The 23,766-nt window shown below is 36.1% G+C and overlaps 1 protein-coding gene across 4 annotated transcripts in view; it reads left to right on the forward strand.

Moving 5' to 3' along the window:
- The window catches only part of PTPRZ1 (protein tyrosine phosphatase receptor type Z1), a 190,685-nt gene that overhangs the window by 53,027 nt on the left and 113,892 nt on the right, over positions 1-23,766 (forward strand). For all 4 annotated transcript variants that reach the window (XM_003808636.6, XM_008960703.5, XM_008960705.5 and 1 more), the window contains exon 2: positions 2,761-2,826. In XM_003808636.6, coding sequence (XP_003808684.4) covers positions 2,761-2,826 — 66 coding nt within the window. The remainder of the gene's footprint in view (positions 1-2,760; positions 2,827-23,766) is intronic.

Below are 23,766 nucleotides of genomic sequence, written 5' to 3' on the forward strand. Positions count from 1 at the left end.
AAAATTATGTATGAATGTTCATAACAGCATTGTTCTTAATAGCCAAAAATTAGAAACAACACGTGTCTATTACTTGATGAATGGATGAATAAAATATGGTATAGTCAATTGTCAAAACAAAAATTGCACCAAAGTTAAACAGGAAGGAAATACTTTACTCAAGGCTGTTGCAGTAGGGGAGAGAAGCTAGATCCGAGTCTGAACTCAACACACATGAAGCAAACTGGGTCAGGTTTTTAAGTGCTGGAGTGAGCTTGTGGAAAAGAACTGCAGGACATTCAGGGCCATAAGCTATCTGTATTTGCTGATTGGCTTTATCTAAACTACCTCTTGTCATAAAGATATGAGTTTATCTAAATAAATTTATCTAAATAAATCTAAATAAATTAATATCTTTATGACAAGAAGTAGCTTTTACAACTTGGAGCAAGGTGCCCCACTGAAGTTAGGCTCCTACCCTCCCACCTAAACTGGAAGATAAAGGTGCTGTCTCTCTTGTTGATTACTTTTCAAAGAGGTAGTTCCCAGGTCCTTGAGAGGTACATTTCTGGATTATAAAGTTACCAAGTGGCTACTAAAAAGATTTACGTCTCACAGGAGTAGAGAAAGAATTACAAGCCGGGCACAGTGGCTCACGCCTGTAATTCCAGCACTTTGGGAGGCCAAGGCGGGCGGATCACGAGGTCTGGAGTTCCAGACCAGCCTGACCAACATAGTGAAACCCCGTCTCTACTAAAAATTCAAAAAAATTAGCCAGGCGTGGTGGCATGCGCCTGTAATCGCAGTTACTCAGGAGGCTGAGGCAGAAGAATCGCTTGAACCCGAGAGATGGAGGTTGCAGTGAGCTGAGATCATGCCATTGCACTCCAGCCTGGGCTACAGAGCAAGATTCTGTCAAAAAAAAAAAAAAAAAAAAAAAGGATTACAATTACAATATTCCTAAAGTAAATTCTATAATAAAGGGAAATCAAGGGCCTATGTTCAAGAACAACCCTTTCTAAAGTTTAGTCAAACCAAGGGGAACTTTCAGGCTGTCCTGGTCACCATATGATAGAATATTCTTGGACAGTGAAGGAGGATGATGTATTGATACATGCTATGCCATGTATAAACCTCGAAAACATTATGTGACGTGAAAGAAGGTGGTCGCAAAAGGCCATGTATTGTATCATTCCGTTTATATGGAAATGTCTAGAATAGTCAAATCTATATAGACAAAAATATTAGTGTTTTCCTAGGGCTGGGGGATGGGCGTGGGTGTGGGGTGGCAGCTAAGGGTATGGAATTTCTTTTTAGAGTGATGAAAATGTTCTAAAATTGTTTGCAGGAATGGTTACAAAACTTTGTAAATATTCTAAAAGCCATTGACTTGTACACTTTAATGGATGAATTGTGTGATACATAGATTATATTTTAATAAAACTGTTGTAAAATATAGATTGATGTTGAAATGTGTTATATAGCCAATAGAATATTTACTTAATATATAGATTTTTACAAATTTCAACACAACCAAAACCTTTATTTTTCCAAAGTAGGTTTTGGCTTTGGATAACCTGTGAATTTTAAGTGTGCATTTCTGATAGCTGGCCTGCCTTTTAGTTTTTATAAAATAGTAACTTATTACCATGTTGTAATAATCAGATAGTATATAACACGGAAGAAAGAAAAATAAATTCTGAAATGTCCTTGAGATATTTGCATCCAATAGAGAAAACAAATGTATAAAGAGAATAAGAAGTAATTTCATACTATATAAACAGAGTGCCAATGTATGAATGAATAATGTTCTACAAGTACATTTGTAAACTAGCTATTTGTAGCTTTCTCTACAGAAACAGTTCTGCCATCCACAGTCAGGTTCCAAACCTATCCTGCAAAGATTTATTTTACCCACAATGTAGCTGAAATGAAGTATTAATGTTAGTACAGTCAGGGATTAAGGGACAATCATACAGGAAGGAGGAGAATGAATCTGAACACTCCCATTTATTGGATGCAGGCATGGCTCCTGGCAAAATTTTGAATTATGCAGAGTGAGACTGGTTTTCACCCATCTTCTTTTGTCTATCCCTTGCCCCATGTTCTAGATCTAGAGACTCTCTCTCTGGGTCATGGGGCATTGACTATCTTTATGGCCCTAAGTTTCCCATTGCATTACCTAATTCAAGCATCTCTGTTCCTCCAAGTGACAAATTCACTCACGCTATCTGACGTAACATTTCTCCAAAACAACATATGCACATTTAAATTCTACTTTCTGACCGCAGCTAATTTTGTTTTGCATTAGGAAGGAAGCAAATTTTGAAAGCATGATAAACTCTGGGTACACTAGAAGCATTTTCAGATAAAACTTGGATTGTAAATGTAAAGGTATCTTTAATCAATAAGATTTCAGGCATTAGACTTAGGGAATGGTAACAAAAATTTGGAGGCATGACAAGCTGTCCTTTCTGACTCCAGTCCCTCTTCGGGGCTGAACCCCTCTAAGCTGCTCTTTCATTACCTAAATATGTACTTTGTTTCTGCCTGAATGTCAGCATCCTTTAAACACACCCTCTAAAATGTGCACTAGCTACCAGAACTAGGGCATTGGAGTGTATAATATAATGGTGGTGGTTGAGGTTGAGAGAACACATTGAGAAGATGACATGGAAAGGAGTAATCAAGAACTATTTATGGTATGAATAATTTGGGCATCTTTTATTTTTGGACATATGTTTTTCTACATACTGATTACTTGGTTTTTCTTTTTTATAGATTGGGCTAATGGATACTACAGACAACAGAGAAAACTTGTTGAAGAGATTGGCTGGTCCTACACAGGTAAACATATTACTTATATAATGAGATTTAGCAGAAACTTTTATTGTTTTGTATCTATTTTTATATATAAAAGGAAGCTTTGTAGCACAACACATGTCAACTTAGCTAAATGGATAGTTAGATTAATTAATAAATATATAAAATACAAAACGATATCTTATGGGCTTTCCATAAACAAATTTGGTAGTGTAGGGCTTACTGACATCTACCCAAACTGTATTTGAAGCTCAGGCCCAAGCTGTCTATATACCTTCAAGGAATAACATAACCTGGGGCTCTGTTTTTTTCAACGGTGAAATGGGGGGCTGTTCTGAGCATTAAATGAGATAAATAAAGTGTGAAGCACTTGTCACAGAGCCTGCTTCTAAACAGAAAGCTCTCAACAAATGTTAGCTGCTGGAGTTGTTATGATCATGCTAATGATTATTTTTGTTCATTTAACAAATATTGATGGGATTCTTGCTCTCAGAAGGGGCATTCTTCTGAATTACTGTTGTTAATTTATTGGTGTTAGAGTAAAAAATGATTTTGTCACATTACTAGACTTTGCTTAGAACATTATGAACATCTGAAGTTGGCTTGAAATAGTTACAACCAAAAATCATCAGCAGAAACTCTGGGAGAGAAAGTTCTAGCCCTGAGTGGAAGAATATGAGTGGAATTTGGGTGAACCATGACATGCCTAGTAACCATGTGGGATGGAGTTGAGCATTAGAGTTGGGTACTCATTAGCAGTAAACTTGGGTTGATAAGATAAAATCAGATTACAAGGGCTTTACCATGAGCCTGGCCAATTTTACTTAATAGATGAAGTGCAGAAGCATGCTGAATTTTGTAGATAAGGATGTATTTTCTTTCTTCTTTTTAATTGCTATTTTAAAAGTAGTAAATGTTCATTGTAGAAAATTTAGAAATAGGTTCAAGTACAAAGAAGAACATAAAAATCATTATTTTATTTCCCTCAGGAATAGCCACTTAAAAAACTGCTATAGTCCTTTTAGACAGTTTTTATTATCCAAAATTTATATATTTTATTTATAGAGTTACACATGCAGTTTACTCTTAAAATTATATTTATTTCCTCATTTTAATATTCCTGCTGATCATGATAGTTAATCTGCTTACTAATCCATTGAATAATTTTTTTATTATGTAACCACTTCCTTATTTTTGTATATTTAAGCTTCTATAAGCAATGACAGATGAATTGACAGATAGATGTGTTTTTATTACTTCTGTGCTATAGAATTATTGATATGCAATTACCGAGTAGGAAAAAAAAAAAAAATTCAAGCCAGGTGTGGTGGCTCAAGCCTGTAATCCCAGCACTTTGGGAGGCTGAGGTGGGTAGATCACAAGGTCAGGAGTTCGAGATCAGCCTGGCCAACATGGTGAAAACCCATCTCTACTAAAAATACAAAAAAATTAGCCAGGCATGTTGGCACACCCTTCTAATCCCAGCTACTTAGGAGGCTGAGGCAGGAGAATTGCTTGAACCCAGGGGGCGGAGGTTGCAGTGAGCCGAGATCACGCCACTGCACTCCAGCCTGGGTGACAGAGCAAGACTCTGTCTCAAAAAAAAAAAATAAATAAATAAATAAATAAATAAATAAATAAATAGATTTGTGATGCACACTGTCTAAATGCTTCCTAGATGGGTTACACTCATCTGTCATATAAATGACTACCCCACTGTATACTACCCAAGACTGATGATTGTCATATTGAAAATCTTTATGAATTCAACAGATTTTTAAAAATCATGTTTTGTTATTTTAATTTGCTTTTTTTATTACCGCTGAAGTCATGATTTTAATTTTTTATTAGCCATTTGCACTATACCTCTTCAGTGCAATAAGTTAAATTAGAACCTGGAAAACAATCAAGATGTCTATCAGAGCAGGAAGAGTGAACAAATTAAGGCACATCTCGACTGTGGAGTACTCTGCAGATGGGTATGAGGTAGACCTCTGTAATATTGTACAGAAAGAACTACTATTAATTTACTCATTTATCATAAGGACCCATACATCTATAAAATACTACTTTTGATATTTTAAGTCCTAAAAAATACATAAAAGCAAAAATTATTCATAATTTGACTCCATTTTGAATTAAATGGAATTTTCTTTTTTATTTTTCTATGTAAACAAATTATACCCAATTTAATAAACATCAGCAAACTCTATTTACTTGAGGAATTTCTTTTTTCAGAAAACATGAAGTTTAATCAAAAGGGTTGTTGGACCAAAGGGCCTACCTATTTATAATATTAACAGATATGTTCAAATTAATTTCAGAAAATTGTGTTAAAATTATCTATTTCCCCACATTTTCACTAACACTAACTCTAAAAATCTAGTCAATTTGATTAGTCAAAAATGGAGTCTAACTTTTAATTTGTATTTCCCTGATTACCTACAAATTTTTCTATTATGTTTTTGTATGTACTACCAATTGGGTATATGTTTATTAAATAATGTAGTATTGTCTTTTAAAAAACTTTATAATTTTATATACTTTATAACTTTACATCTGACAATTGTAACTCATTTTGTCTTCTTTTCCTACAAAAGAGAAATCCTAGTATTTTATAAAAATCATGACTGTTTTTTAATGCCCCTAATAATTATGAGAAACATGTCAGGAGGGACTAAGAATGCTTACAGTGCATCCCTAACCATGGAAGATGACATTACAAGGTGAAATCCTTAGTTTTCCTGGAAAATATCTGCCAGTGTCACCATCTGGGCAATATTTAATGCAGGAAATCTTTTTAAATGATTCATTTAAATATTGCTAGTTGTGGTTTGGGAATGCTACTTCCAGGATAAGCTTTTCCCCAAGAGGTTCTTTATGAGTATTAAAGTTCTACATGTTTGGGCCTTTTATGTTTATATTTTTATTTTTAATTCCTAAGAATATCACAAGCCATCTTTTAAAAATTCACTATTCTGTTGTTTTTAAGATAATGTTTGCTCCATTAAGAGTAATATATAACTGTTTTAAAAACGTGATACATAGAGATGTTATACAGAATAAAAGTCAGCCTGTTTTAGTTTTGTTAACAGCTAACTTTCTAGTTTCAGAAGCGAAACTAGAAGGAGGCTATTTTCCTCTAACCAATCAATTTTCAAACAGAGAACGGAGGTTATTTTCCTCTAACCAATCAATTTTCAAACAGAGAACTCAGATATTTACCAAGTACCTATGAGTAAAATGAAAAACAAACTTTAATGCACCCTCCACTCTCCCTAAACCCAGAGTTAGAAAACGGAGGACCTACTGCCTAGGGAATAAGAAAATTATAGTTCTCAGCTCCAAGCATGTTGACTAATGGAGTGATGGTGGTGTGTGTTTCCCAGCAGCCCAGGGACCCTATTACATCTTGGGTGTGCCTCATAAGGTCAGGAGAAGACAACGGTTTTACCAGGGTTTCAGCAGATATGATAGCAACAGCACATACCATTGTGCAATATCTTATTATCTTAGGAGGCAACCACAGAGCTGCTCCTTTTAATGGGCTGAGTATAGACACGGCACCTATAGAGTGGCTAGGCTTTGACAGATGGGTCTTTGCAGAAACAATGTGTAGTTCTTTGCTTTAAAATCAAGTTGAATCATCTTGCTCATAACCTAAGGCCTATTGGCTTTAGCTTCTTTCAGGAAAGTCTAGTGATCAAAGGGATAGACTCATTAAAGCATGGTATTTGTTGTAGGGGGTGGGGTGGCAGATCTCAAAAAGGGATGTTCCAGAGTCAGGGTGAGGATGGAAGCTTACCAAAGTTTTTTAAAGAGTGAATTGCTTTATTTATATTAGTGCTTCCCATTGGTTTGGAAAATTATTCCTAGAATATTTGAGGATCCTAGGAAGAAACTAAAGATGAGTACATTTTACAACCCTTTGTTTAGCTCAAAACTGAGATGACATAATTATTTTGTATGAATTACTAGACTATCAAAGAGAAAACAAATAAATGAAATTCTTTATCCAAATGAATGTATTTCACCCAAGCAAATTACATTAAAACCAAACCTTTAATGTGGATTATTCACTATAAAGTGAATTATCACTTTTTATTTTTAATACAAATATTTAAAGTTTGGTAGTATTTTTTAATTTCTATGCTATTATTCCATTTAGAAAATGAACGACTATGCTAACTGCTTAAAATAACTATGAAAATAATGAAATGTTAGTCTTATCATTCTTAAATGTAACTAATTTTGTGAATGGCTTGAGGAAATTGGACTTGACCACATTCAGTTCTAGTTTCATCTTAAGAGTTTATCTTGTTGAGCTGTATGTTTGTGTTCCTTCCCATATTGTCTCATCATTTAAATTTATCAAATTAGTGGCAATCACGGAAGAAATGGCTTGCCCTTGAGTGTCTGAACATATAGGATTCTATTAATAAAAATTACTAAGTACATTATAAGGCTTGTCTGTAAAAGAACTAATAAGCCATTTAGAAATATTACATTACACATCAAACATTATTTAAATGCAATCACCTGAGCTAAAGTAATTATGAAAAAAATTACACAATTATGATATATGAAGTAACAATGTAAATCCCCGCTGGCTACCAGATGGGTGGAGAAAGGGAGGAGAGGTAATACTCTTTTAGTTGTGTTTTATGCATAGGTTAAGAAAAACTTTCTATTCAGGATGTATGCTACAATTATGCTAAGAAATCACAGGGTTGGTAAATACAGTTGACAGTCCCATTTTTAAAAGTTAATATAGGAGGTTGAGCAAGGCTTGCTTGTCACTTTGTGATGACAGAGTGAATTGTAAATCTGGGAATGTCAGCACTAAGAATCTGACTCTTTCTGTAACAACTTCATTTCATTTAAGGGTTTCAGAAAAGAAATGTCACTCTTCCTAGTAACCTTAAGTTTTCTATGACAATTCCTAAACAAAGACAGTTCAGTGGAAAAAAAAAAAAAAGATAAAGTGAAGTCATTTTATTTTTTTTAATCTCATGAACACATAGCCCAAGATTATCCTAGGAGATGTTAAAAATCTTCTTTTCGAGTTGTTAGATCTTTGATTGCAACCTCAAGCAATGATAAGATCATCAGAAATGGGAGTACTTTAACTGCTTTATTCTTAGAAGTAGTATGACAGAAATATAATCTTTATTTTCTGGACTTTAAAAATATTATATTGTTTCTTTTTCACCAATCTTTAAAGCAGCTTGAAATTGAAAATTTTATATTGATATGTTCTCAGGTATTCTTAAAATCTTAACACCTTTAAAATTTTAGTTAAAGAATGCATTTGATTCAAATAAGAAAGTATGGCTGTTCTGGTCACACACAAGTCTGTAGACCTCGCTGGATACCCTAGAATGAGAGAGTCTTTAAATACCGAATTGATTCTATTTCTGTAAATAGAATATCCTGTCTAAATAGTCTTTCCATTTTGATAACTGTATATAGAAAATGCTACTTATAGAAAACAAAAAGGCCATAATTTAAGGTTGTGTATAGTATAGTTTGGTGTTTGGCTTTTATTTTTGGTTTAGTGTTTTATTTCTTTTGACCCAGGAGAAAGTAAGCCAAATTTTACTCAGAAAGAAAATTTGAATCCATGTAGAATAATGACGGATTTTTGGCCTTTCTTTAACTTCTATAATCTGGAATATCCTTTTAACATATTATATTTTCCTCTTTGATTCACCACTTCTTATATAAACAGACTGTTCCTTTCTAATTTCCAATTGAGCAGTAGAAAAGAGAGTTCCAGAACTCTAACTATAGAATTATCTCATTTCTGTTAAAAAATATGTATTTATATGGACATAGATGAAAGGCTGGAATGATATATACTCTAACCTGTTGACCATGGTTACCCCTGGAGAGTGAGTCTCTAGATGTGGATGAAACCATAGGAGGCAGGAGCTTCACTTCTCACTGTATACTGTTCATACTGGAGGAAAAAATAATTTTTGACAAATATGTTGACACAAAATATTTTCAACTTAACGTGAATTAATTTTAGCAAGAAGGGCAAAGGTAGTTGGACAAGAACCGTAGCTTTGTGTAGTCACCTGTCAAAATGTAGGGCCTCTGCTTGGCTGAATCTCAGTGAGAGGATATCACAGACCCTAACAAGAGCATGGACAGTGCTCAGTGCAGGTTTTCTGATCATCATTAACCTACAGACTGACTAGGCTGCTTAAGAGCTCTGCATTTCGAGCTTGCAGTGAGCCGAGATCACGCCACTGCACTCCAGCCTGGGCAACAAAGTGAGACTCCATCTCAAAAAAAAAAAAAAAAAAAGCTCTGCATTTCGATTCTCCCGTTTGTAAAATACTTCTTAATAATGCCCAACTTAATTGTGTGCAGATCAAATAGATGCTTCACATTGTTGCAGAAAAGCTCTTTGAGCAAGTACATTATGAATCCAAGTAATTATTATTGAACAGTGTCTTAACTTGATCCCAAACAGATTGAACAAGCATGGGCCCATCTGATAATCTCACAAGAGGATTTAGAAGTGGTTGATTTGCTTGAATGGATATTATGGACAGATATTTCCTATCATCTGTAGATTTTTTTTAAAGTTTAGCTAAGATTTATATTCTGGTCAAACTTTTTCTATGTTAGATAATGATGACTGAAGCAAGCCTCGTTGTGGAGGCTGAACAGGGTTCAGTTAAGTGATCTAAAACTCAGAACCTATGTGTATTGACTCTATTCATGAAAATTGCTAAGAGTAGATTTTAGGTGTTCTCACCACACACACACAGAACAGATAAGGATGTGAGGTAACGTATATTTGAATTAGCTCAATTTAGTCATTCCACCATGTATCCATATTTCACAACCACATGTGTGTACAATAAATATTTACAATGTGTATTTGTTGATCAAAAGATAAATAAATATGCTTAACAATTTTATTTGGTCGCAACTCTCATATAGTATGGACTTAAAAAAATTAAGATGTGGCTACAGAATAGCATCGCAATTAGATAATCATTGTTTATTTTCTCTGCTAGTGAAACTAAATGCTAATGTGTCTCCCCTATTAAAAAAAAAGTTAAAATTGCATAGATTCTTTATTGAGTCCAGCTTCACAAGTATCATTGCTGGTAGCATCTAGTAGAAGCTTCAATGGGATGGGCAAGTCCTAGCAGCTCAGAATGAGGAAACTTGGCCCCTTCTTCTTCTGTCTGAGCTGGAACTGTCTGGGCTTTGTGTAGGACGCATTGTGCTTCTTCCCCTTGCTGGGCCTCCTTTACTTCAATCTCTGTGGTTTTTGTTTGTTTGTTTGTTTGTTTGTTTTTGGTTTTTTGTTTGTTTGTTTTTTTGAGAAGGAGTGTCTCACTCAGTCGCCCAGGCTGGAGTGCAGTGGCGCAATCTCGGCTTGCTGCTGCAATCTCCGCCTCCCAGGTTCAAGTGATTCTCCTGCCTCAGCCTCCTGAGTAGCTGGGACTACAGGCGCCCGCCACCACATCCCGGCTAATTTTTTGTATTTTTAGTAGAGATGGGGTTTCACCGTGTTAGCCAGGATGGTCTCAATCTCCTGACCTCGTGATCTGCCCACCTCAGCCTCCCAAAGTGCTGGGATTACAGGCATGAGCCACCTCGCAGAGCCCACTCTCTGTGTTCTTTACTCAGTAGGGCTCCAGTTCGTGAAATAGACACATTTCATAAAAGAAAAAGGGAAGAGAAAATTACATGGCTAATTAAAAGAAATCTAAGTCTAGGCTGCAGTTTGTATTGTCACACAAAATTCACTTAAATGTGTTACACTTTTAGGCAAAATGCCATTATAATAATTTTATGTTGACCTGTGTTGTCCTCCAATTTCATGCATCAGTAAGGGCCTAGTGGAAGGCTTATTTAGTTTCAATTTCCTTTGTTTTCTGTATGGTAATTCTGACTCTTTAAACCAAGAATTTTCAAGGAGCAAAAAGATAAAAAATCATTATCAAGGAGCAAAAAGATAGAAAAATCATTTCTATTATTCAGACAAATTTTTATTAAGTGAAGCATATTTTAATGACTGAGGCACAGAATCACAAAAATTATTTTGAAATATAGTGAGACACATTTTGGACTTAGGGATTTTATTTCCTTTATCCCTTAGGAGGAATGTGTATATGGCTGTTTATCCTGTTATCTGTGAATACCATGTGACAACTAAAGAATAAAAATATCAAACTTTTAAAGAATTAAAGTTAGTTTTATTCCGAAGCCTGACTGAGGACTATAGACTGAGGCCTATAGCCGGGAGCACTGCTGCTGCACACTGTTGCAGCCACGGCTTTTACACAGGTTGTGGAGGTTCAGTATGTGCAAAATCACATCAGATTCACTCAAAAATTACGTTAAAGTAGAAACACATCGAGGTTTGGGTGTAAGAGTCCATCTAACTACAGATTACTAAAGTACATTGGTTATAGATTACAGAAGCATAAACACTAACCCCATCAGATGTTATCTTATCTGTAAGAAAAGGCAAAGATTGGGGTCATTTGTCTTCTAGGGAATACAGTGACTTAGGCAAGAGACGTGGGGGCTTTGTGCTGTATCCTCTTTTGTCTTCAAAGCCTCCCTCCAGAGAGCTGCACATTGTCGCAGAGTCAGGAGCTTGTGAAATTATAGTGGCAAACGGAAACGAGCAAGCATGCCTTCCTACATTTACCACTTTGTCTCCTACCTTTTTCTGCTTAAGCCACATAGTGTTTTGTTCAGATGAGATAACCACTTGACTGGACCAGAGCTGGGCCTTCTCTTGGCTGGATGCAGAGGATCTTGGAGATCGTCTGTGGCCCTTACTACACCAGCATCCAAACTGTTCTAGACTGTTATAGAGCTTCTAACTATCACAGAATATTCTGGTATGCTTACAACAGCTGCACCTATTCATTCTTCAATTGCACAAGCCTAAAGTTTCTTTGGAAGAGAGGGAAACTTGAACCCTATTGAGAGGTAGGGTCCAGACCAGAAGAGCCGTGTTTGATAACCTCAGGACAGTGGGCCTGTTGGAAGCCAGAATCAAGGGAGAGGCAAGGAGGAGCCCCTGAGAGACAGGAGACAGTTGGGGGACTGAGGAAGAAATATGGCAGCAGAGACTGAGGGCAGAGTGGAGCCTGGCACCAGGAGGAGCAGGTTCCCAGTTCATTATGATGCACCTGGCGGCTCCCCTGGGGCCTTCCCCACCCAGAGTGTTCCTCTTTCTCAAATGCCTACATGCTTTGTCCTGGAAACAACAGAGCCCCAGCAACTCCATAGTGGGGCTCCTTCTGAAAGAGGCAGAAATGAGAAGAGGAAGATGGTGGGGGTTCAGCAGCCGAGGTGCATGTGGTGCAGGCATTCAGTCCAATTAAACAGGCACCCAGAGTCAGGGTGGAGACTGATGGTCTGGAGGAAGAAGCAGCAACCTTCATACCAACTAAACTTCATTCCCTTAGGGGATGCTATTCAGCTCCCTAATTTAGTAGAATAACTTCTGATGACCAATAAAAAGGAGCCTATATACACACAGTCTGAGGAGACTTAATGTGATAAGATGGTAGATGCCTTCTGATCGGATTCCATTAATGCCGAGATCCTTAAAGTGTAGAGATCTGAGCCATTATCTTCACAAGTATTGTAAGTGCCAATCTGATATTTTTTTCCCCACAAGGAAAATACTTTTTTATTTATCATTATAAAAGCGTGTTCATCTAAGAAAATCATGTATGTATCATATATTTCATATTTAATATGTTTATATATATTTATCTACCTATTAATATCTATCTATTTATCTATATAATTTCACCTTCCAGAGATAACTACTCTTAATGTCTTCTGTTGGGGAAATATAATTAAAAACAAAATCTTCTCCCACCTCAGAAATCCTCTCCATAAATGTAATAACAACAACAAAAAAAAGCAGTTTTATTATCAAACAAGCATTAAACCAGAATGTAATACACGTCATAGGCAATCACTGAAAGATTGCGAAGATAGGAAGAAATCTCAACCCCCCCCCATATAGCCAAACAGGTACAACCCATTGCATGTTTTCAAGATAAACAATAACTTGTCTTTAAGTAGAAGGACTTGGCAGCAACTTTGTCACACATGGTTCAGCTAAACTTTAACTGGTAATTGGAGTGACTATTTGTGTTACCCTATTGGCTTCATCCAGAGGGAAAATAAACTTCATATTTTTGAGACAAGAGGTAGCTTTACAAGTTGGAGCCAGAGGCTCATGGAAGTTAAGCTCCTGCCTTCCCATAGAAATTGGGAGAGTGGAGCACCATCTTCCTTGATGTTTGCATTTCACAAGGATGGCCCCCGGGTCCTTGAGAAAAACATCCTGGATCATAAAGCTGACAAAGGGCCTATCTAGCTTTCAAAAGGATTGATATACATTGCAAAACAAGGAGAAAGTACTTACAAGGATCTCTTTTCTAAAGTAAATGCTCTTTAAAAAAGGACGGGGTGGGGGTGGAGAGAAAAGTGTCTTCCTGGTTTTCAATGGGGAGAATTAAGCCTCTTACTTTTAATTTTTATTTGTCCTTACACTTCCTAATTATGCATCCTGAATTCTGATGGCCTCTTACTAGATGTACTGCTTTGTAACCTGCTTTTATCTCAATAGTAGTTTGTGAATATCTTTCTAAGTAAATGTAACTAAATCAGTGTGAGGGCAACAGAAAAAATAAGCTTCTACCAGGGCAAAACTTTGACTATCTATGTGTCTGAGGCAGAGACTCACACATAGTAGGAGCCCAATATATATTTGATAGTTGTTACTTTATTTCCAGTCTCATGGGGAACAGAAATAATTTTGCCTGAGAGGAATTGTGACTAGTAATAACATAATTTCAGGGGATCATCCCAAATCCTTCTTGCAACAAATAGATTATACAAAAGATAAACACTGTGGAGTGAGTTCAGAGCAAGGCTTAGCATATAAGAAGTAGCTAAAAATCTTAATGAATTGGAAAACAGGGAAGGCTGCATTTTATAGTGCTTTGCCACCTGGAAACTGAAACAAAGGCAGAGCCACCTAGAACCAGTGCCAAAGCAAATCCAAAACTTGGCATATGCCAAAATATATTACCTCTAAACTCTGTAGTTTCCATTCTTTCATACTTCATTAGCATATCTAGGAAGTAAGATCTACTTGCAGCACTTTGAAAAAAAATAAATAAATGACATATAGTTTTTCTTTTCCAAGACCCTAAAAGTTTGTTCTTGAAGATCAGTTGTATTTATGCATATAACGTACTCATATATCATTCAGATTTTTATGTTCAGTCAACTTGTGTTAGAATATGAAGGAGTAAACTTCTCATCAACTCCCTGGCTTGCCTTCTACCTTAATGATATTATAAACTTACTGACAAAGGAAAATTTAAAGTGTGGATATTATTAGTTTAATCAATACTCATTGGATTGTATAGCATAAGCCAGACACTGTACTAGGCATCAGAGATGCAGTGATGAGTGTAAGTAATCACAAGTATGCAAACAATAGTGATTAAGCGTGATTTTTTTTAAAGCATGGTAAATACCTCATGGAGATGGTGTTAATGTAAGGTACGGAACCCTAATTGGCCTAAGAGTTTCAGGGAAGGCTTACCAGAGAAAGTGACTTTAGATTCAGATAAAGCATAAATAGGAGTTAAATCAACATGGGTGAAAAATTGTGCCAGGCAAAGGGAGCAGCTATCCTAAGATCTGTAGGTGAAGGAGAAATCACTGTGCTCCAGCCTCTACCGCATTCTTCCTGCTTTTGGACAGAAAATTAGGAATGTGATGAGACAAGCTTCTTGGGGTCCACTGAATTAATTCCCGTACCCTTACCCTATTGAAAATTCTGGATAACAAGATTTATGCCATAGTTTGATTGGCAATGGCTTACATTTTAACTGTTGACTTCTTTGCATTTAAGAGATGTTAGGCATGATTTTACATCAGCACACTAGTTAGGAAACAAAAGGAAAAGGGACTAGTAAAAGAGTCCAAAAGAGAGGGGTATGAGAAAAGGAGCTTTACGTACTCCAAGAGGGGTACAGCTTCAAGTTGATAGGATTAATCAACATTGTCACACATAGTTCTGGGGAGTTCATAGTGAGATAAAGACTATGGACTTGGATGTATTTTAATGAAGCAGGTTGTAGTGAGGATTCTTTTGTTAGTTTGTCTGATGGGAATACAAGCTCCAGAGACAGTCCTACTCCTTCCTTCTAATCTGGGCTCCATCTTACATGTCATCTTTTTTGTCCCAAAGTTTTTCACCTGTAAAAAGAACTAATGTTAGTACCAAGCTCAGCAGGTGCTGCAATGATTACATGTGTAAGTATATACAAAGCAGTTAGAATAGTGTCTGGTGCATATAAAGTGCTCAATAAAATTATTATTTAAAGTCAGATAAATCTTCTGTCATATTCAGGACTTCTGAAAGGTTTATGTCCATCACGCAATTATCTTTCAATAGTACAGATATAATTATATGATTCTCCCCATCACCTGCCAAATGAAAAAAAAAAGGGGCTCTTTAGCTTGGCATATAATGGCTTTAATGAGCTGGCCCACCTATCCTGTTTCATTCCTCATCATTACCTTCCCCCTGCCTGCTGCTATACCAGCCTTTTCAAAAGCAGGTCTCTCTGATTCTGTTTATAATCCTGCCTGAATAGCAGACTATGCACCTTCTTCAAGTGAAGCCTTCTTTCCTGACTCTTCTTTTCTGCAGGCCAGAGCACATCCCTTGCTTTCATACACTGTCCCTGTCCCTCTCTCTTTGTTGCAGTGCAGCAACATAACAGGTTGCATGTCTCACTCATCTTCCCTTGTTCAGAATATAGTACCTCATGTGTGCTCAGGAAGTGTGTATGGCATGAATGGACAAAGCTATGTGGATTGAGCTTTTGTTTTACAAATGGAGAAATAAAGAGACGTAGTCATTTGCCTAGAGTCACAAAGTAAGCAGAAGACTGGAAACTTGGACCTGGGTTTTGACTCCTAGGGCCCTGGCCGGAGAATTTCTGTGGCCACATCTGATTTTTTGTTTGTTTGTTTTTGTGTTGTTTAAGTGATGTGGGAAATAATATAAGATATAAAGCTGTTAGGCTTTGAGTTCTTGTGTAAATATAAAAACTTCTGGTTCCAAAGCCTTGTGTATGGTCTTCTTAGCCTTTATGCATGTCTTCTTAGGAAATTTGTAAGAGCAGTCATTTCTGGAAAGTGGAATTGCAAGTGCCCTTTATTTTCATCTGTTTGCTTGTCCAGCATCTTCTAGTTTTTCTAGACTAAACATATATTTGTTTTATAATCAGGTGTGGGAAAAGGGAGCTTAAATGTCTAAATTAATTTTTATTCCAGGATTATTAAGAGATTGTTTTTGCATCATGGAATGTCTTCCGCCTTTTGATATTTCCTCATTTTATAATGGTCCTTTTATGTATCTGAGGGGCCTGTGTCTGGGCCTATTTCTACTTCACTGTAACAGGTGAACTTCTTTACCAAGCTATAAAGTCAGAAATGGTATATTAATCACCTATATCCTTAAGGAGTGATAATAAATAGTAATTAGTGTGAAAATATATTCTCTTAGGAAAACGGTCATATTATACATTTGCATTTTATCTGGACTTCATCTAGCCAGGATTCCACTGAGGGCACTTAAAGGATCACACAACTTGATTTTCTTCTCTGCTGTGACACAATAGCCTCACTTTGCATTCGTTTCACAATCTGGGATCATTATCCAAGCTCAGTGAGAATCAATTTCTCATAGATGATTGCCTGAATCACTGCCAGCTCAGCCACATTTTTTACATCATTTACCAGGAAGTATAGTTTTTAAAAAGTCAGAACAATTGTGCGGGTAACCCATAACCTGAATATGCCCTCAAAATATTCTTCAGAGTGGTCACCCACCCCTGAAACTCAAAGTCTTCTGCAAATTGATTGACAATGTTACTGACCTGTAAATCAAAGGATTCCCCATTTCAATTCACCATTTTCTAAGTGAGTCTCTATTGACATGAAAGAGTTCATTCTCTTTTGAAAGAAAAGTTCATCTTTAGAGAGCAGCCTCAATTGTTTGCTTTTTAGCAGAATAATTACATCTTTAATTTCTGTGGAGATAATGAAGAAAGCCAGTTTAGGACATATTTATGAGGTTTCAGAGTATATTTGGGGAGAAAATTCTATAACTTTTAAATATGATTCTTTAGCTTCAAAACGTACATGTTTAGGTAAATTGCAATAACTGTTTTACTTTCATTTATGGTGATTGCTTGTTCATGCTTAAGCACAAGAGAGAAAGCTTGATTTAAAACGTAAGTCTCATTGATGAGTTTTTATGCCACCATCATTTTTAAAAGTAAGTTTAGTAGAAAGCTAATTTTGGCATATAATGCAAATTCCTCTACTTTATCTGGCCTTCATTTAATGATTTTGGAGTTATCACTGCAAGGTGTTTATATAGATTAGATACCACAGAGATCTAAGGAACTATATTTATTTGATCCTAATTAATATTTGGCCTTAAATAGATAGTCACACCACTTTCCAATTTCCTAATTTTAAGCAATTAAACAGCTAGCAGCTGTTGGCCAGATAAATATTAAACTTTGCCAAGTAGATATATGCAAGTTTTTTTAACCATATTTGGACTATATTAGAATAGATTACAAAATGTGTTGACATCATATACTTTAGAAGATTGTATGTTACAGGTTCATACTGAACAATTATTTATTATCTGTTTGGTATTGTTAAAACTCATGCTAAAATATCATGGATGGTTGTATACTATCTATGCATGCCGGCTCATGGTATGTGAAGACACATCAAATAAAAACTCCTATGACTATCTTTACAAGTGTGCTTTGTATTTAAATAACATTAAAGATAATTAAATATTGTGTTAGTGAGGAATTTTATTTCCTTATTTGGAATATTCTTAAACTTTTACAGTATGTTCTTTTTTTGACAGTGAAATTGTCAAATGAGCAATCACAATGATAAAGAATGAAACCATAAGTAGTGTAGAATGTATTTATGTATTTATTTATTTTTTTGAGACGGAGTCTCTATCGCCCAGGCTGGAGTGCAGTGGCGCGATCTCGGCTCACTGCAAGCTCCACCTCCCGGGTTCACGCCATTCTCCTGCCTCAGCCTCCTAAGTAGCTGGGACTACAGGTGCCCGCCACCATGCCCGGCTAATTTTTTTTTTTGTATTTTTAGTAGAGATGGGGCTTTACCGTGTTAGCCAGGATGGTCTCGATCTCCTGACCTCGTGATCCTCCCGCCTCGGCCTCCCAAAGTGCTGGAATTACAGGCGTGAGCCACTGCGCCCGGCCAATAGTGGAGAATTTAAAGCAGTGGTTCCTAAATTTTAGAGACCATCAGAATTACCTGGAGGGCTTACTGAAAAAAGATTACTGGTCCTGATTTTCAGATTTTCTGATTCAGTAAATCTGAGATAGAAGCCACAAATTTAATGTCTAACAAATTCTCAGGTGTTCCTGATACTGCAGATCTGAGGAGCCAAACATTGCAGTGTCTAGACTCTAGATCAATCTCAGCTTATGTTATCTTAATTTGGGGAATGAATGAATGATGGAGTGAAGAAGAGGAAGCACATGCATGAATATATTTATTTGTGTAAAAGTGCTTCAGCTCTCTGGATGAGGTATATTGACATTTAAAAAGTAGCAGTATTGCCTCAGTGTAACATGTAACAACATTGAAAACGCTATTTTCAAAACCTGCTATCTGCATCAATAGAGATGAGTTAAGTTTTTGGACAATTTTTAATGCAACTTGCATTAATTTCCCCATCTGGATGGGGCCTCTTTACCTACATAGGGAAATTCCTGGCCTAGGTGGATCCAGCAAATCCTTCATTAGTGAATCTGGCTGCAAGTTATCTTTACCTTACACTACTCTTGACACATTTATCGCTAGCAATTTCCAAGGAAATTTCCTTTTTTATAATCTTTGTATTTACCTGACTCCAGAAGATCCTGGGTCCTGAAAATATTAAGATTATGTTTTTCATTCTTATATATATATTTTTAAGTTTTCAAAGCCTGGTAGTAGAGTCCTTTTAAATTGTGTTGTTAATAATCCTAATAATAATAATTTCCTTCTAATATTTTTGGCTGTTGGTAATGTAATTTATGGCTTTATCCAAAATTTTTAAAATAGGATCTGAATATTTCTGGATTTCTATTCAGTAAAAGTTGTTATTCATTCTTTGCTTCAGTAGCTGTTTGGAGTTAAACAACTCATGTAATTGTCACTTTTCAAGTCAATAATGTAAACCCCACAGGACAAATTATTTTAGTGCCATACCTACAAATTACATTTTTTTTTTTTTAAAGACAGTCTTGTCTTGCTCTGTCTCCCAGGCTGGAGTGCAGTGGGGTGATCTCAGCTCACTGCAACCTCTGCCTTCCAGGTTCCAGCAATTCTCCTGCCTCAGCCTCCCAAGTAGCTGGGACTACAGGCAGGCACCACCATGTCCAGCTAATTTTTATATTTTTAGTAGAGACGGGGTTTCAACATGTTGGCCAGGCTGGTTTCTCACTCCTGACCTCAGGTAATCCACCTGATTCGGCCTCCTTTAGCGCTGGAATTACAAGTGCAAGCCACCATACCCGGCCCAGATTACATTTTTTGTCATTGGGCTCCATTTTTCTTGAAATTTAGTCTGTAACCCTGGGGGGTATGTTTGAAAGTTTTAATAATTGTCCAAAAAAATGTTATCTGTCAGTTCCCATTACTCTAGCAGAGGATTTATTTGAAAATCTCATAATGAATGGTAGAGCCTGCATTTGTTGTGTAATAATTTCATTCACTTATTCATATATTCAACACATCTTAATTAAGCACTCCTATCTGCCAGCAGAAAATAAAAAAGACTAAGTGCCCCAGATGGAGCTTGAATTCTAAAGTAACAGAGAACAAATATCTATAGGTAAAGGAAATGACTCACAGTGACACATTAAACTCTACTGTGTAAGATGCAGTCTCATTCATGAATACTGAGTACAGTCGTTTTAGACTATTATTCTCTGGAGATATTCTAGAATTATAGAGATTAAAACCATTGATACATGTAGATCAACAGCTACTAAATTTTGAAGATCAAGCCATTGTCTTTTTTTAAGTAGGTAATTTTTTTGGTACATTTTCAAAGTTATAAGTTTTGCAAATTCATTTTTTTATTTTTCATTTCCTCAGACTCAATATTCCCCCTTGGCTTAGGAGGATTCACAGTATACCTCCAGGTTACATGAGTAGCTCCAATCAAGCCATGCCTAATAATGAGCTAGTTCATGTGGGGAACTCCTGAGAAATGACTGAGCTCATCCCAGTTCTCACAAATATTTGCAACCAGTCATACCTACTTCTCCTTTAAATTCTGTACCTCTTCTCATACACACCCTAGAGACAGTGTGCCAAGCATAACATCTTAATCTATGCCCAATGCAAGAAGGAATTCTCTCTCTTTTTAAAGCCATGGAAAACTCCTCATAGTTTAAAGACAGCCTCTTCTCCACCTCCCTAGGAAGAATGTTAGACTTAGTGATGGGGTAATTTTCTCAAAAGTTTGTAAAAAAGCAGCTTGTCATTTTGGTCATATTATTACCATTAAGTACAGGAAGTTACCTTCAGAGTAGAATTCAGTAGGCACCATTCCCTAAGTGTAAATCTCCTTCACTCATTAAAAGTTCTGCACCACACCCACACTGTATATAGTATTGGAAGTTGCTCAGGAGTCTTGGCTGCTAGTAAGAGAAGCCTGAGAAGTACTCATGCTCTGATCTGAGTGGGAAATAGTTGTTCAGTGCTCTTGAAATTGAAACAAGAATTTTCTTTCAACCAGAGAAATGGGAAAGGATTTAGTGATTGCCTATAAAAACCTAAGGAACTGTTCAACTATATAGAGCCACTGTTTGGCTGCATGGAGGATCTTAACACATCCCTAGGTATTCCTGTATGTGGTAATAACCACAAACATGGGAACAGCTTTTGAATCCTAAGACTTGTACCCCAGTGAATATAATGAGAGAGAATATAAGTCAGAGAGGGAATTCAAATTGTTCCTCTGGGAGCCTGAGAAATGTAAAAAAACTGGTTTACTCCCTATACTAATCCTAAAAACAGTTGTCATCGCTCTTAATTCATTTCCTGGAGAAGAGACAACTGACAACAAAGTAGCGAGAAGGTCCCATAGAGCTCCAATAAACAGTGGTAGTAATATTTTGTATCCTGTTGAACAAAATAGGAAACATTGAGTTCAAATTAATATAAATTGAGAATTGAAAAAAATAAATTTAATGAAGAATGAGATATTGCTATAATTTCAAAATACCTCCCCTCTAAATACTTTCTAATTACAAGACAAAGAGAATAATATTGCAGTGGAAAGCCTGACAGACACTTTAATCAAGTGATCAAAGTAAATGTCAGCAAAAATTACCTTTACAGAGATCCTGTACCACTGACTAAGATACAATGAGAAGAAAAGAGCATATTTTTTGTGACGTTTCTAATAAAAATGCATAACCTGAAGAGACATCAGACAAACTCAAATTGAGGGACATTCTATAAAATAACTGTAGTCTTCAAAAGGATTGAGATTACGAAAGTCAGGAAGAGATGGAGGAACTGTGTCAGATTGAACGAGAGAGGACAAGTAAAGGCAACATGTGTTACTGAATGGAAACTTATTCCCTAAAGGTTATTATATTGGCAATATCTGAATGAAGCATAAGGACTCCATGGTACTAATGTTATCAATGTTAATTTCCTTATTTTGAAGAGTATATTGTGATTATATAGGAAAATATTCTTGTCCTTAAGAAGCTCAGGCTGAAGTACTCAGTGTCAGTGGGATGTTGGCACTATTCACTCCAGTGGTTCAAGAAAAAAAAGTCTTTGTTCTGTACTTGAACCTTTTCTCTAAGTTTAAAATTATAAAAAAAAAAAAAGATATACGACAATTACTTAATAGGACTTGCGTTTTAAAAGAGAAGTACAAGTTGAAGAAGGTTAAAATGAGGCCTTTTAATATTTTACTCCATAGTTCTATGTGTTGCTCTGCTATGCTGATGATGCATGAAAATTTTAATTGCTTAATAAGAAAGAAAGGGAAAGATAATATCATAGGGCTCACAAATATGAGCCTACCAAAGCAGAAATTAGATTATACTAGTTTCAACTATTGAATTACCCTGTAGTTTAAATTGAAAAACAAAGATAATTCAATTAGTAATTCTATATCCAGTTTAATGATTTTTCCATAAAAATTATTTGGCTTATAAAACAATACAAAAGTCTAAGAAATATATCATTTAATATGGGCTTCCCTTTATTCATGTCTGCCAGTGGTTCTAACTAAAATAAATGGAAGCAGGATGTTGCACTGAGGATTTGCTTTGTAGCTCTTTACCAGTTTGTTAGCATCTATTTGAAGATTTTTTTTTTATGAGGCCAAATCCAGACTAAATTAAATAGATCTGGCATGGTAACATATCATTTTGGGTTCTAAATAAGTGATTACTTTTAATGTGCATACTGAAATTTTCTCATATGACAAACTGGGACACATGAAATGGAATTTCACGCACTATTGAACTGAATTCTCGGTAGCTGCTGTGAAATGTTTGGGGAGTTTTAGTGGATTTATCCATTTTAGTGACCATATTTCCCCTCACATTTGTGAAATGCATTTTGCTGTTATTTTAGTTATTCTGAAAATGTGAATTCATTTACCTGCCTGTTCAGAGAACAGGCATGAGAGCTAAGGGAAATGATGATAAGCACAATAACAACAACAAATACAGGTGATATTCACTAATTTATTCATTCAATACTAACTAAAGGGACTAATATTGAATGAATAAATTGGTGAGTATCACCTATCTGTTAACAGAACAGGTAAGTAAGTACCTGCTCTAATTAAGCTTACATTCTATTAGAAAGAAAAAGACCAAAAAAAGCAAATAAATAAATAATTGCAGAGTATGATAGCTATTGTGAAAAGAATAAACCTGGCCAAACATGGTGGCTCATGCCTGTTATCCTAGCGCTCTGGGAGGCTGAGGCAGCGGGATCTCTTGAGCCCAGGAGTTCAAGACTAGCCTGGGCAATGCAGTGAGACCCCATGTCTATTTTAGAAATATAAATAAATAAGAATAAACATGTTGATATGATAGACAATAGCTTAGCAAAGGTGGGGAGGACCTTTCCAAATGGGAGACATTTCATCTGAGGTATGAAGAAAGAAAAGTAGCCATCTGGTGACAAGTAGAGGATGAATGTTTCAGGCAAGGGCAAGGAAAGTGCAAAGGCACTGAGATAAGAAAAGTGTCTGCTTATGGAAGAGAAAGCAGAGTGTGATAAAATGGAGAGTCCAGCAGCCATTATTTTGTTATTTAAACCTCACAGTGATGCTGTGAGGTTGGTCCTCATACAATTCATTTTTTTTTTTTTTTTTTTTTAGGTAATATTCCTGAGGAATAGAGAAGTGAAGAGACTTACTCAAGGTTATTAGTTGATAAATGGTAGAGACAGTGTTTTCACCCAGAAAGTGTGACACCAGAACCCATGCATTCTAAAAATTATATAGTGTTACTTCCTGTGAACCCTAAAAATGTGAGACAGGTCTCAGTTAATTTAAAAAGTTTATCTTGCCAGGGTTGAGGATGCAAGCCCATGACACAGCCTCAGGAGGTCCTGATGTGCCCAAGGTGGTCAGAGCACAGTCTGGCTTTATACATTCTAGGGAGACATAGGACATCAGTCAACACACACAAGATGAACATTGGTTCTGTCTGGAAAGGTGGGACAACTCGAAGCAAAGGTGGGAAGACTGGAAGCAAGGAGGGGGCTTCTAGGTCATAGGTAGAAAAGAGACAAATGGCTGCATTATTTTGAGTTTCTTATTAGCCT

Source organism: Pan paniscus, chromosome 6 (assembly GCF_029289425.2).
Source record: "Pan paniscus chromosome 6, NHGRI_mPanPan1-v2.0_pri, whole genome shotgun sequence".
Classification (NCBI taxonomy): domain Eukaryota; kingdom Metazoa; phylum Chordata; class Mammalia; order Primates; family Hominidae; genus Pan; species Pan paniscus.